The sequence below is a fragment of the Varroa destructor genome, unplaced genomic scaffold (assembly GCF_002443255.2).
Source record: "Varroa destructor unplaced genomic scaffold, Vdes_3.0 BEIS01000004.1, whole genome shotgun sequence".
Classification (NCBI taxonomy): Eukaryota; Metazoa; Arthropoda; class Arachnida; order Mesostigmata; family Varroidae; genus Varroa; species Varroa destructor.
In genome coordinates this window covers 16818958-16832709 of record NW_019211457.1, presented here as the reverse complement: position 1 = coordinate 16832709, position 13752 = coordinate 16818958, and the positions used below count along the sequence as shown (strand labels likewise).

Sequence of the window (13752 nt, the reverse complement as noted above, 5' to 3'; positions counted from 1 at the left end):
TAATTTCGTTAGATCTTTTTTTTAGACACAATTTTCATATCTAATATTCTTTTTCTACTTAGTAATCATGTGGATTATTTTTGTCAATACCCACGAAACAGCAACTGCAAGCCTATGCATGCGAAGTTGCAGTTGGAACTTTGCGTTGGCGAACGGGGAATCAGTACTAAAGTCAACAAGATTTAACGCCCGCTGTTCTTACCACAGTGGCTACCTATGTGTAACACTTGATATTTCCACACTGACTTCGGTCAAATAACCAAATACTAACCCTTATAATCTGGTTAATAAAAAGACTAGACAATTCAATCGAAGTATAGCCCAAATCCGGATATTTAAATAAAGCCCGATAGATGAATCCTAAATAATATAAAAATCAATAGACCTGTGAATCAATAACGTCAGTGTTCTTAAGGGACCCATATGTTGATATCGAAAAATATAATTTGGTTTTACTATACTTACAGTTACTATTATTATGCAGAAAACGCTGTTGGTTCGTAAAATGGAACACAAAAGGAATCAATCTAGATTTTAGGCGAACGCAATTACCTTGGGCGCTTCGGAACTGTTATTATATACACCTAGAACAGGATTTTATTGTTTCGGTTAAGCCTGGAAGTGATGATCAGTCAGCCCACAGGCTAGAAAAAACACGTAGCAAAGGTACTATCTATAGCGGTGTAAGTAAACATTACATAAATAGTGAGGAAAATGATTCTCGCGTAGTTCACTTCTATGGCACTAACTCGGTTGTTTAGTTACCTAATTCTTCTACGGTTGCTGGACCACCACTGACACAAAGATGACTCGTCCATCACGCTCAGCTGAGAAATACATTTTTCCAAGTTTTTGCTTCCTCTACTTTTCGTATCCGAAAGTTCATAAGAACAAAAGCAGCTTCGGTAAATGATGGCTATGATCATATCCTCTAAGTATAACGAGCCAAATTAAAGTAGTATACGTTGCTAAAAATACAGTTGTATTATAACGCTGTGAAGCGATATCTATGCTGAACACCAATCGGCTTTCCATTATCTTCCGTAATGCGTAGCTGTAAAGCTGGGCTACAGTAACCTCTTAGACTTTGCTAGGTCTGCTTATCGCGCCTGTTGGCGCGAGCAAATAAGCAGTGCCAGCTGCTGGAGGCTCTGGTAAAAGACCGGTTTTCGTGCCTCTGTTGCTTTGAGTGTAGTAGCGTCCTGGCCAAAGTTGTGCTTTTAGGTCTGTGCGAATGCATTATGTTGAGGTCGTATTCGCTAGCTTGTACGACTCTTCGTTCCCGAGTTATGGCCCAGTGGTCAAGCCAGTCACCGTCGTTGTCGTTCTAATGTGTAATGGCGTGCTGCCTGTGCCGCATGTCTCTTGCGCTCTATTTTGGTCGAGGGCGAGTCTAGATCGGGTGCCAACTACCAGCGCAGCACCATCGGGCAGTCCGTCCTGTGAAGAACTGCGACTGTTGACTCTTATCGCGACGCGAAAACTGCAGCGCGCCAGAGAAGGGTCTATCTGCTTAGGCCGGCCGGGCCTGATGGCCCAACGCCACAGCAAAGGCCAGCAAGACGGTTAAGTAGCAGACTCGTGAATCCTCACAGTGTAGCTATCGTGAATCCGCATGAATTTATACCGATATCGTGCCTCAATGATTACAAAAAAAATGGACTGATGTACCAATTTCGTGTGTAACAGCCTACCAAAAGAATACGCAAAGAACAGCTTGCACTCTACATTATGTCTGGGAAAGAGGATAGCCCTGGAGCCGAGAGTTTCCATTCGCTCGAGTGCGACACAGAAAGCAGGTCTAACTCATTGTACAGCGATGCTGAGACTACAAAACCGGGTCTTTTCCAGGACGACGCGGTCGTCCCGGAGGTCGATTCAATGGAGTGTAAAACTGAAGATGAAGTTACTCATCAGCCTACTGAAGTCGTGGACGAAATGACCATGTTGAGAGCAAGGCTAGAAGCAATGAGTAGTTATGCCGACTATGAGGAAGAAGGCGTTCCTAGTGATGGCCGGTCCAAGTTTAGGCCAAAAAAAGGTGATTCTTTCAATAATCCCAGCGTTGTCACCACTAAAAGTGATGATGGGCGTTACTCGTCCGGAGGCTATCTTGACTCGTATTCGAATCCGCAACCCCGTAGACCACCGCCTGATCGCAAACGGCAACGCGAGCTCAGCAAGACAAGGGCTCAAGAACGAAAAAAAAGAGAATTTGGATTTAGTGAAAGTGACATGGGTGTGAATCCACCACAGGTTGAAATCGATCCTAATGATGTGCCGTTCGAGATGCAGTTGCCTGATTTTAGTCATGGATATACGGAGCCGACAATGCCTAGCGGTTCTGGTGGCAAATACCTTGATGACGCGTACCTGATGGACAGTCGAGGCAGGACCCCGGAATCGTATGACAATCAGTCCGACATGAGTCGTTCACCGGTCCCTTCAGAGCTTGAACGAGGACTAAATGAACCTTTAGAATTCAGTGTTGAAGACTACCACAGCGATCACTTTGAACGTGTGTCTCGCGAGACGGACGATATCATAAGACAAATAGCAGCTACTCTGGATGATGCTCGTACAACCGTAACGAATACCGATGCAATGCAAGGAGAGGACATTAATTTCCCAGATTTCCGTGACGATGAAGATCCAATATTGCAGGAAAGATTTGTCTTAGAAGAAACTGAAATGGAATTCTCTCCCAGTCCTGGCTCCGGTTTTACCCAGTTGCGAACCACTACCACTCGACGAATGTCATTTGAGCAGACGAGCATAATGGGGTTTACTGCTGCAGAATTAGAGGATGAGCGGACGCCTAGTCCTGAAACCGAGGCACTGAGATATCAAGCAAAGTACGCTGACGTAAAACGCGACTCGACTATAGAAAAACTGGAAAGCCTTTTAGAGTCATATACACCCCAAAAAACGTTTCTTGACGCTGAAACGATGGAAGAGATTTCAACATACGGCCGTGTTCGAAAAATAAAAAAACAGAGCTCTGAGGATCAAAGAATTCTTGATGAATTTGAGCGTCACTTCGATCTGTGTTTTGATGATAGTGGAGAAGAGGACGAATTTGTATCAATTAACGATGCTGAAGATATAGCAGATCGTGCTGCAGGAAGGATTCCTGAAGACTTCTATACAGAAATGCTTCAGCAACAACGGCCCTTTAGCTCCTCGCCAGAGGCTAATATCAGGCAAAACTTTGACACTTCAGAGAGACCAGTAGGGAGCTATTCTAAAGTGCCAGGTTTTGTTACTAACAATCGGACCCTTGCACCGAAAGCGGACTTGTTTGATCTTCGAAGATCACGTGAAGTAATCGACTTGGTGGAAGCTACAAAAAATGATATGCCCATTCATGCGAACCGCAGGAAATCGTTTTACGATGAGTTGAGTGACCACATTGAACCAAGAAGATCGCTTGATGGCCAATGTAAAACACACGCCCTGACGCCCACAGGAGAGGACATTGTACTCGAGGTTCCGAAGGTGCGGTTACAGACGCAGAAATCCGACGCGTCGACCGCGGATAGTGAAATGCTTTTTGTGCCCGTTGGAGCAGAGAAAGAAAGGTCTCAGTCACCATCGCGGGATGAGGGAGTTTGTGCCAGCAGGGGCTTCTTTGAAGAGCTCGACGTTTCCGAACTCGAAGAGAAGGCTAAACAACAGAGAATTATTCCTTTTGAAGACTCTCATATACGAGTTGGCACAACTCTTGAAGACCTAGCTGATCGGCCTAAAACACCAATAAAAGCGTGGAGAGCTGAATTGAACTTACAAACAGGAGAAAAAATGTACGAATCTGAACGATATGGTGGGAAAGACAGGAATCCCAATTACGGAGAAGCTTTTGGCCGATTTCCAGTTAGAAAACTTTTTGTAGAACAGCATTCTACCTATGAATCAATTGAGAGAAGGAGTCGCCGTGATCCCCCTGTCCGGAGCAAAGGACGTGATGTTCAAACATGCGAAGAACGTGCATTGCAAAAGCAAAAGTTTATAAAGGCTCCGGCTTCGACAATGACGTCGGCGTTCAGTGCCCGAGTGCTCGATAGTGACTCCTATGGCGAAGAGCCCCTCAGTGTAGGAGCGAAAATGGCTACTTTCCCTAGAAAAAATGAAAAACGGAGGAGAAAAACTGGCCCTCCAGACGCTCGCCTGGATAAAACACTATTTCGAGAAACGTCTAAGGATCGTTTCCTCAGAGAGGTTGATGGGCAAGCTTCATTGCTTGAAGGTAGTCAGAAACGACTTCGAGACTGGCGTGCAAACTTCCATCAATTTCCGCTAAGCTCCGAAAGTACTGAGGTACCCCCTGGTAATCTTGAGGAACGGTCGCTAAGAAAAGTTCCTAGCTATGAAACTATGGAGTTGCCTGACGCGTCTTCAAGTCAACCTACTCCTACGCGTAAAGGAAGTTTTCGAGGGCTACAATGGTCCACAGATAATTTTTTGGATTCGTACAACAAGTACAAAGGTCAAATAACAAGGACCCAATCCATGGAGAACCCTAATGAGTGGAGTCAGAGCGGGTACTTCCTTAAGCCGTTTCCTCGAAGGGCGCGAAGCCGACAAAGTGTTCTAAGTACACAGTCTGCTGCGACCGATTCGCTGAATATCAAGACCATAACTTCCGAGCACTCGGATTGCAAAGAAGCTGGAACTCATACGCTGGGCAAGTTGGCTGATACGACCCTATTTCAAAATAACCGTTTAAGCGATTTACCTCCTGAACCTCCCAAAAGAACAAGATCGATTAGTCGTTGTATTAATCACCTTGATCAGATTGCTGTCGACCAGAAGTTTACCTTTCAACAGATGAACTATCTTTCCTCGGAACCGCCCACAGCCCCTCAAAGAAGGTCGCGCTCCGCGAGCGCTCAGCGAATTCCGCAAGGCTATTACGAAAAGCTCTATCCGGTTATTGACACCAAGCATCCGGAAACTGTGGGAGATTCCAATGGCCAAATAGGCCAGGTAAGTGCTCACATCAAAGACGTTGAACCTACAGCGGAAAACGCAGCTAGCCCTGTAACTATTGGCGCAAAACGGCACTTAGATGTCTCACAAGAGATTGATTCTGTCAGTACGGAAGCAACAGTTGTCACCTCCAAGCCGGAGGAAGGACTCGCGGCAAAGCCGTCTGAGGACAAAGACTATGAAAGCATCGTCGTGAAGCTGAGACGCGATTCCGTTAGAGGCACTGGACAAGCGAAGGCAGAACAGTCTGGTAGCGAACAATTCACTGCGAAAGGATCAGGTACAGTCGAATCTACAAATATATGCGGTGAAGTGTCTGCTTTGAATATGTCCGTTGCACGATCGGACAATAGATCATCCTATTCCGATGAAGAAGTCGTGTATTCTGATGAAGAAATATCTTCCATGTTCACAGTGACCTTCAAGCCGGGCACTAAAGTAGCCGAAATCGAGGAGACACCAATACAGAGTTCAAAAAGCTCAAGTAGACGAAGTTCAAGCTCCGGAATGGACGAGAGGCATCGACAAAAGGCACGACACAATCAAGAATTGTTGCAGAAAATATTACAAGATACGAATATAGAAGAGGATCAAAAAAATACAAAAGATTTCAACGAAACTAATGCCAACGTGGACCTAGGCGGAAACACTGAAAATCTGGCACAGGATATTGAATCGACGGGGAAGAAGAGTACGGATAAAGTGCCTCTAGATGCTCAGGATGATGATAGCTCAAAATCTTGGACAAAACAGTCTAGTGACGAACAAGCAAGAAAAAAACAAGATTACGTTGAATCAGTAGAGCCAAAAATTTCACCAAAGGTGATCCATAAATCTGCTCTAGCTCAAAAGCCAGCCGAAAGTAAACCACGATCGATTCAAGATGTAGAAAACACCTACAAAGCTAGCACCGAAAGCCCAAGCTCTGTTAAACGAGATAAAATCTACTATTCCGACGCAGCTGAAACGACAAGCGCTGCAAGTCATGTTACTGCAATTGAAAAGCCGAAAATCGAAGTGATCAGAAGTAGTTCTGTGGAAAGTGGCTATGAAATCGTCGATACAAGCGGGAACGAAAAGAAGCCGCAGGCCCCACAAAGGCGAGGACGAAGCAGCGCTACTGGAAGCGGTGTGGGCGGTGTCGGCGACCTCAAAATTATGTCGCAAGATAAATTTGGTCTTGTAAAGCCGACCTATGACGATCTGAATGAATGGGCAAGGAAAGCGCTGAGCAGCGATGATGAAGCGTCCTCATATCACGAAGATCCGCACCTCGATAGACATTTTGATGAGACACTTGATGCTATCAATAGGATTCTCACAAGAACACCTCGGGAAGAGCTAGAACAACCTGCGGAACCCATCGATCGAAAGCCATCGATCTCAAAGTTTGAAGAGCTTTCCAATCTTCGCGATGTCCTCAGACAAAAACTTGAACAGAGAAATCTGGCACGCAGCGTATCGCAAGGCAAGAAACAAGCCACAAGCATGTCGCAGGAGTTAAAAGAGTCGATAGAAAAGATTGATGATAGATCGAACGGAAGAATCAATCATAAAGAAGGTCAAATTATAACGGGCGTCTATCTGGACGGAGTCTTAAATGCCATTAATTCTGGAGACCTGGCTTTGACCCAATCGGATGAGGTTTACGAGCCTGTTGAAGAAAAGGAAGAAGAACAGGATAAATTTTTTGGAGGAATCATTCGCGGAATCCGAAGATCTATGGACCTCAGTTGTCACAGCGAAGGACTCTTCAAAAAACAAGAGTCAAGTGACGGTCAATCGAAGGGATTCTTTAGTGATCTCATACAAAAAATCCAAGACAAATTTGAAGACATCAGCGGAGAGATCCGTGATTTTGACTCTAAAAAGAGGAACAGCTTGGTGATGCCGAGTAGACAAATTTCAAGTGACAAAGATAACGGCACACATGAATCCGGGAGATCGAAATCGGCCATGTCAGGTGTGTCTAGTGAGTTGGGTATATCCGACCGAGGACGGTCACCTCTGCCATCGTTTTTAACTCAGCCTCGTATGAAGATAGAGTATACGACTGATTCCGAGATGAGCATGGATTACGAAACTCGATACAAGAGACCAGCTCCCAGACGTAGGCGTACACGCGATCGTATCTTTGACAGTAGCTCGGACATTCCTAATTCATCAACTAATGAAGATTTCGATTCTTTCTGCCGGTTTGGTAGCCAGCGACGTCGTTCGCAGCCTTCGTTCATGACAATGACTGCTCCGAAACCACCTAAGCGCACCAAAAGTACAAGTAACTTGAACGCTTCATCATTAAATGTACCCCCATTACCACCAAAACGAGTGAAATCTGATCATCTAATGATTCCACAAGCGCCCCGTAGGACCAAGTCCAAAGAACGCCTTGCTCAAGAAACGCCACCACCTCTACCGATGAAAAGCGCTCATGGAAAAGTTCCTATTTTTCCACCAGTGGAGAGTGCTACAGCAACCTTGGTCTCCCCAGACCGTTGGCAGAAAGGCCATCTTGTAGAAATGAAGCCATCTATGGGAATATCGTTAGATCATAGTGCTCTCGAACAAATATCGACAGCACCTTCTGGTAGGCCTACTTTACCGTCTCAAGCCGATAGATTAGTAGAATCCACAAATATGCAGCCACTCCCGATGCACGATTCTATAATACGTCAAGATGTTCTGGTATGCCCGAATTCTGCAACGGATACAGTACCACAAGGACCAAAATCCTGGGAAGAGTCCCTTATGTCTACAGGTTCAGAGCAACCTAATAAGGACACACTTAGAATGTGCACAACGGATCCGGGCTTACAATTCCAGGACGCCGTCTCTGATCTGCCGTGGGCACCTAAGACATCATCACCTTCGCTTTCTGAAAGTCTATCTCCAGTGCAAACCTCTGTAGATAATGTTGCTAAACAACTAAATGAAGATACTGGTAAGTCCATGACCCCTCGCCGCAGAAAACGTGACGTACATGAAGAGGATGACATATTCTATAATGCGTCAGACGTTGAGCCTCAAAAAAATGGAAAAACTATTCCCAGTACTAGATCTAATTCGTTTTATGAAACCGATGTGCCTGCTCAACCGGCCTTTGACTCAACCGCCCTAGGACAAAAAGAGCAATCTGTCACTATTAAAAGTCAGCAAGGTAAAGTGCAACCAGACATGGCCGATTCTTTAGCAATAGAAATTGCTAAATCTACAGAAAACAGTCTGGCCCAGGAAACAAAAATCGATGTGGTCGCACGTAGCTTCGGAAAACTGGATGCATCTGTTTCAAAACCTGCAACATCCTCTTCAAAAGTAAATTCTTTTTCTGTAATAAAAGATGCTCAAGATGAGAGAATGAGCTTGTTTCCTGATACAGCGGTTAATGAAAAAATGGGAGTTACTGGTGTGTACGCTCCTGGTATGGGGTTACCATTTGCCGGCCCTAATGAAAGGCAACTTGGCCAAAGAGACCGAAGCGGAAAGGCTGGCACCACTGCGTATGGACAAGAACAATATGGACTGACCGGTGAGGCAAAACCGGATAGTGTATATATGCCGGACATACTTCTGCCAGGGCCAGAGTTTGACGGTCTCGTTCAGGGAAATGAACTGGCAGCTATGGAGGGAGAAATGCTTAAAACTGAGTACGGTTCGCAGGAGTCTCAAGGGTTAGTAAAAAATAAAGGCTCAATAAGACCTTCTTTATATCCAGTGGGCATGGGCCCTCAAGGAGCCTACATAGACTCTAAAACTGGCAAAGTGGTGCATACAATTGCGCCACCTCCAGGATCCTCAGGACATGAACCAGGTAAGCACGAATCCCTTTCCCTCAGACCCGGAGCAGTCGACCGAAACAAACCTCCAGTAACTGAGGAGGCAATAGGACAGGCAACTAATTTCGCAGGCATGGGACCTCAAGGGATGTTTTTAGACAAGGAAACTGGTAAAATGATATATACAGGTAGTGGTCCGCTTACAGAAAAAATAGTGAAGGATTACCAACAGCAAGGCTGTCCTAACGTTTCACCGAACGCTGGCCAAGGTATCCTTGAGTTAAATAACATACAAGATCGCTTTGATGCGTTGATGGTAAGCGAGACCATAGCTACCGAACAGCCTACACAACACGCGATATACAGTAAGGCAAATAAAGTCAATAAATACCAGGTCCCAGAGCCCCCAGCTAAAGTCGTCAAAGCACAACGTAAAAAGAAAGATTCTAAACAAAATGATTTTTTGAATGCACCAAAGATATCCGTGTCTTGTGGTGACTTGTCGGACGGCGGTGGCGAAAAAAATCTTTTATCAAGGCTAATCCCAATTCGTACAAAGAAAAGGATGAAGCCACAGTTTATGAAGATCGATCCAGAGCAACTGGCACGTCTACCGACAATGCGGCCTGCGACTCCTGAGCGTGCGTCATCTACAAACAAAAACTTCTTGACAGTCGATGATCCAAACGCACTAACTCCAGGTTCAGAACAACAAGGAGAAACATTCACTAAACGACTTATTCGGCGAGGCTCGCACGCCCTGATGGGTCTGACGGGTTCGTTTAGGCGGCACCGTTCTTCTAGCTACATAGAAGGCACTGTACCCGTTGACTCCCCGTACCAGACAACTGTGATCGACACTACGGATGGTACCGCTTTAGATGTCAAGAATCCTAACACACAAACACTAGGATCAAGTTCATCTATTCTTCGATGTCCTGAAAGTACCAGTAGAGGTAGAAGTGCTGAGCCCGTCGCTATTGGAACTGAGAAATCAGCTAAAGTCCTTCAATTCATCTCTAGTCCAGTCCACGGCCGTACGCTAAAATCAGAAACTAAACCGGTTAACGCAGAAACTGATCCGTTTTACCTTGAAGAGCCAGCGAAGCCGATAGTTATCGATATAACGCCATCTCGGCAAGATATCCAGTTTCCGGTGCACGGACGCAAGCTCAAGCTTGCCACTGAGGGCATTCCGCAACCAATTCGGCCGACTGAAGAAAGTTATCTCTACTCGCAGTACACAGATGGCGAAGAAGGAGTACGAAATAGGATGCCTGATATCGACCCGCGTACACAAGTAATAGGTCTCGGACGAGGTGACGAGAAGCGCGGTAGCATCGACGATGAGTTCGAGCGAGACATTTTCATCCCCAAAGAGCCTAAATTACCCATATCGCTGACAAAGATGCTTAAGGGCGCTTTTACAGGGAAGGGCTTGCCATGGAGCACTCAACTGGGCGGCCGTGAGTGGGCGCGTAAACGGCAAAACCGTATGGATCTACACTCCGGAGCCAACTCGCTGCTCGGTACTATCCAGGTAGCCGCGGCAGGTGTTGAGTCGCGGCATATCTTTGCTGAGGAGGCTCGTTTGCGTAAAGCAGAAGAGAATGCTCAAAAGCCAGAAAAGATGGGCAAAACGATTAGCTTGGCCGACCTCATGGATATTCGACAATCGCTCCGCAACGAGGAGCTTGCCCGTATGGTCGCAGGAGCCCCACCAGACGCAGTTCTAGCTCATGTGAAAGCATCGCCATACGTCGATAGTATGACCACGGAAACGCTAAAAAAACTTTTGGTGCCTGATTTCACAAAGATTCGTGAATGTTTGGAGGAGCGTTTCCGAAAGAAGATTCCCAAGGAGAGCATCGAGAAACAGTATCAACCGTTTAGGTTTGATCGCGGAGTCGCTCTTCCCCAGGAAGAAATGACCTACGTGCGTACGGGTCCCCTTCGAATGAACTCTGTCCGAAACCAGATTGAGCCGTCGGACCTTACAGATCCGATAGTTCAAGCCCTCTACGGCGGCTCGACTTACGGAGCAACTCCGTCCAAGCCCCCGGAAAGGCTAGAAGAGGCTGAATGCAAACCGCTGACTCTTACACTCCCAGATTCATTATCAGCAGTAAAAAGGTTTGATATTCTAGCACCGGCAACTCCTGACTCTGGCCGTAATGCTCACGAAGTGATTCGCGAGGCGGCAGAACTCGCAGCTCAACCGCCACCGACGCCTAAGATCCCGCCTTTAACTTTGCCTGTCGAAGCCTGTCGACCCCCACCAATGGCCCCCGTGAATGCCGCAGAGTATCCCGTCACAGGGGTGTACCGGTATATACAGCCGAAAGCACAAACTGTCGAGGTTCCCGAACCCGACATTAACCTGTGTAATCGCCGCTCATCGCTGATTCTAGTCAACGCAAAAGACCTAGATTTAAAACCACCACAACGTCTCAACGAGCTCACCAGTGTTAATGTTGATATTAAGCGTTTAAGGCAAAAACTGCCGGCCTACAAGAATTTCGTGGCTGCTGAAGTGTGAGATATAGAAGAAACTTACATACTATCGAGCAATTGAACTGGAAGCCAGACAATGCACGATTTTCCCCAAGGGTGAAAAAGCCAGTCTTGATTGAGCTCCTGAATACAAAAGGTATAATATGATTATACTTATAAGGTCTCTTTTACAAGGATCTGTACAGTAGGTGTCCATTTCAGAAAGCGAATTTCAATTAGCAAGCAATTCTTGTTGGCCCCTTTTACGTCTTTTTCTTTCATCCAGCTTTACCTAATAAACTGGAAATCTGAATAGCATTTCTCACAGATGTTAGCTTAAGCCGAGCTTCGTATTAAACGTTTAGCTTAATGTGAGACATCTGTTTCAGGAGATCGGCAGTCGGTCAATGGCAATGTTTTGATGGAGCCAAGATCCCGCCGTTTAGTTGAATCCTTCGACCTCTGTATAAACCAACATTTCTACTTTTGTATATTTCACGGATCATAAAATAAATCGAACCCATCTTACATAATATGTCACCTTGGAAGCTCGTGATTTCGTCATAGAATTTTCGACCTACAGCTATGATTCAAAGCGCTCAATGGAACACATCATTGGATTTCTAATACTTGAATCTGAAAACACAAGCGACGATAGAAAACGCTGCACTATCTGAAAGCTATATATACGTATATTTTGAAACACATATTTGAAATTTAAATACGTATATTTCCTCAAGTATGATTCGGTTATACTAAACTGTTGCAAGTTCTGCTGTTCAAAGACATGATTTTCTTCTTCAGTTAAGCTTTCTTCAGATCATTAATTACATTATATTAGTCCGCGGATCTTGCGTAACTTTTTGAATACAGTTTATATACGAATATGCTAATCTATATCTGTGAATTAGCACATGACTTCAGCGAGCTCGCTCATAGACGCAAGCTCATCATCATCATCTTATCTTTTTCGGATAAATGGTCGCTTCATGGTCTGACCACATGTGCGCATGTCAGTCAGGATTGCCTTCTGCACTGGAGTCATGAAAGACGTCGACTGCAAAGCTCCTAAAACTAGTGAGCTACCCTTACTGTAGCAATAAAGCATCGATAACCTGCTGATAACTTTTCGATACGCTCCCTTGTATGGACTGTACGGTATGCTTAAAATTGCTTGACGTCGTTTTTAAGCCAGGTATAGGTTAGCGCTGCTGCCGAGGCTGCAAAAGCATTAGCAGGATATGAGGTGCAACTGTTATCGGTAGTACAGGACATAGAATTTGAAATATTTAGGTTACTTTAAAGTATCAGATAATGGCATTTAGAAAGCAAGAGCTTTACTTGTCTCTGATGTTGGAAGTTAACCAGTCAGTAGTGCGGTAAATAAAACTAGTACTAAATTTTTATAAATTAAGGTGTGCTTCATCAACATTGCCAACAGCTCGAGTGTAACGATGGGCATTGACCAACCCACCATCATATTTCCATCGTATTGAAAAGATTACGTTTTGTCAATTTGTGCAAGTCAATTATGCAGTATGGTAAGCTTTTTATATAGGCACGCGATGACGGCCATGTATTTAAGACGAGTGGATAGGGAAAAGGTTTTTCAAACAACGACCTCATTCAATAGACAGATTATCCGTCGTTAGAAGTTGTTTTCTCGAGTATGCTGCAAAGGAAGACAAAAGCCTGCGGGGACCACAGTTACCCCTTCGAGTCCGGAAGTCGTGCATATCTGTTATAGACAAAGTAACATGTCCCCGTGATAGACTAGTCGTTAACGTATTTGCCTACTAATCTTAGGGACATGTTGTGGTCTAGGTGCGAAGCTGGGTATAGACACATAGGCTTTGTTTCGTGTTGGGAGCCAGCCGTCTGATAGAATGCCAAACGGCGATACCGGACGTAAAACTCAAAACAGAGGGGCGTAGCAACATATTGCGACCAACTCTGGCCATGCCGAAGAGTCTTGGAGAAATGCAATCTTGTATCGCGAAAATAACTGAATGTCTCATGACCGATTTCATCGTCAATCCAAAGTGTATGGATGCAATCTATCTACTGTGAGATCTAGACAATAGCCCATATACGAACGCCATTGGAGTCATATTTGCAATGAACGCATTATCCGAAAATGAACCACTTACGTTTAAATAAGCTTTTACTTCTTTCATGCAAAGTACAGCTACTAAGACTTCGAGACCATTTGCTAATTTTTTTTTCTTTTAACAGGACCCTTCTTCTGCCGGCAACTAAAAAACATAGAAAATGACCTGAATTTTTTGTTTAGCATTACATTGAGCAACTGGATTCCTATGTGGATCCCTTTTTGTAAACAGTACACGATTATTCGATTCAGATAATACACATTGTTATTCGTACTTTATCTAAGTTTGTGGAAGTTCAAGCTATCGCTGACTATTCTAAATACGTTTTTCTGATTTAACTATCGGGAGTAAATATTCAGGACCATGCGAAGCTTTTTTGATTGTTT

At 44.8% G+C, this 13752-nt stretch overlaps 3 protein-coding genes across 11 annotated transcripts in view; 2 read left to right on the top strand and 1 right to left on the bottom strand.

The window, feature by feature from the left end:
- LOC111248906 (synapsin-like) overlaps positions 1-13752 on the top strand; it is a 58277-nt gene that overhangs the window by 22630 nt on the left and 21895 nt on the right. The window lies entirely within an intron of this gene.
- Positions 1-13752, bottom strand: part of LOC111249364 (uncharacterized) — a 30521-nt gene that overhangs the window by 11354 nt on the left and 5415 nt on the right. The window lies entirely within an intron of this gene.
- Positions 1383-11795, top strand: LOC111249363 (uncharacterized). Its single transcript, XM_022803142.2, has 2 exons — positions 1383-11412; positions 11645-11795. The coding sequence occupies exon 1, from the start codon at positions 1732-1734 to the stop codon at positions 11299-11301; it is 9570 nt and encodes a 3189-aa protein (XP_022658877.1). The 5' UTR covers positions 1383-1731; the 3' UTR covers positions 11302-11412; positions 11645-11795.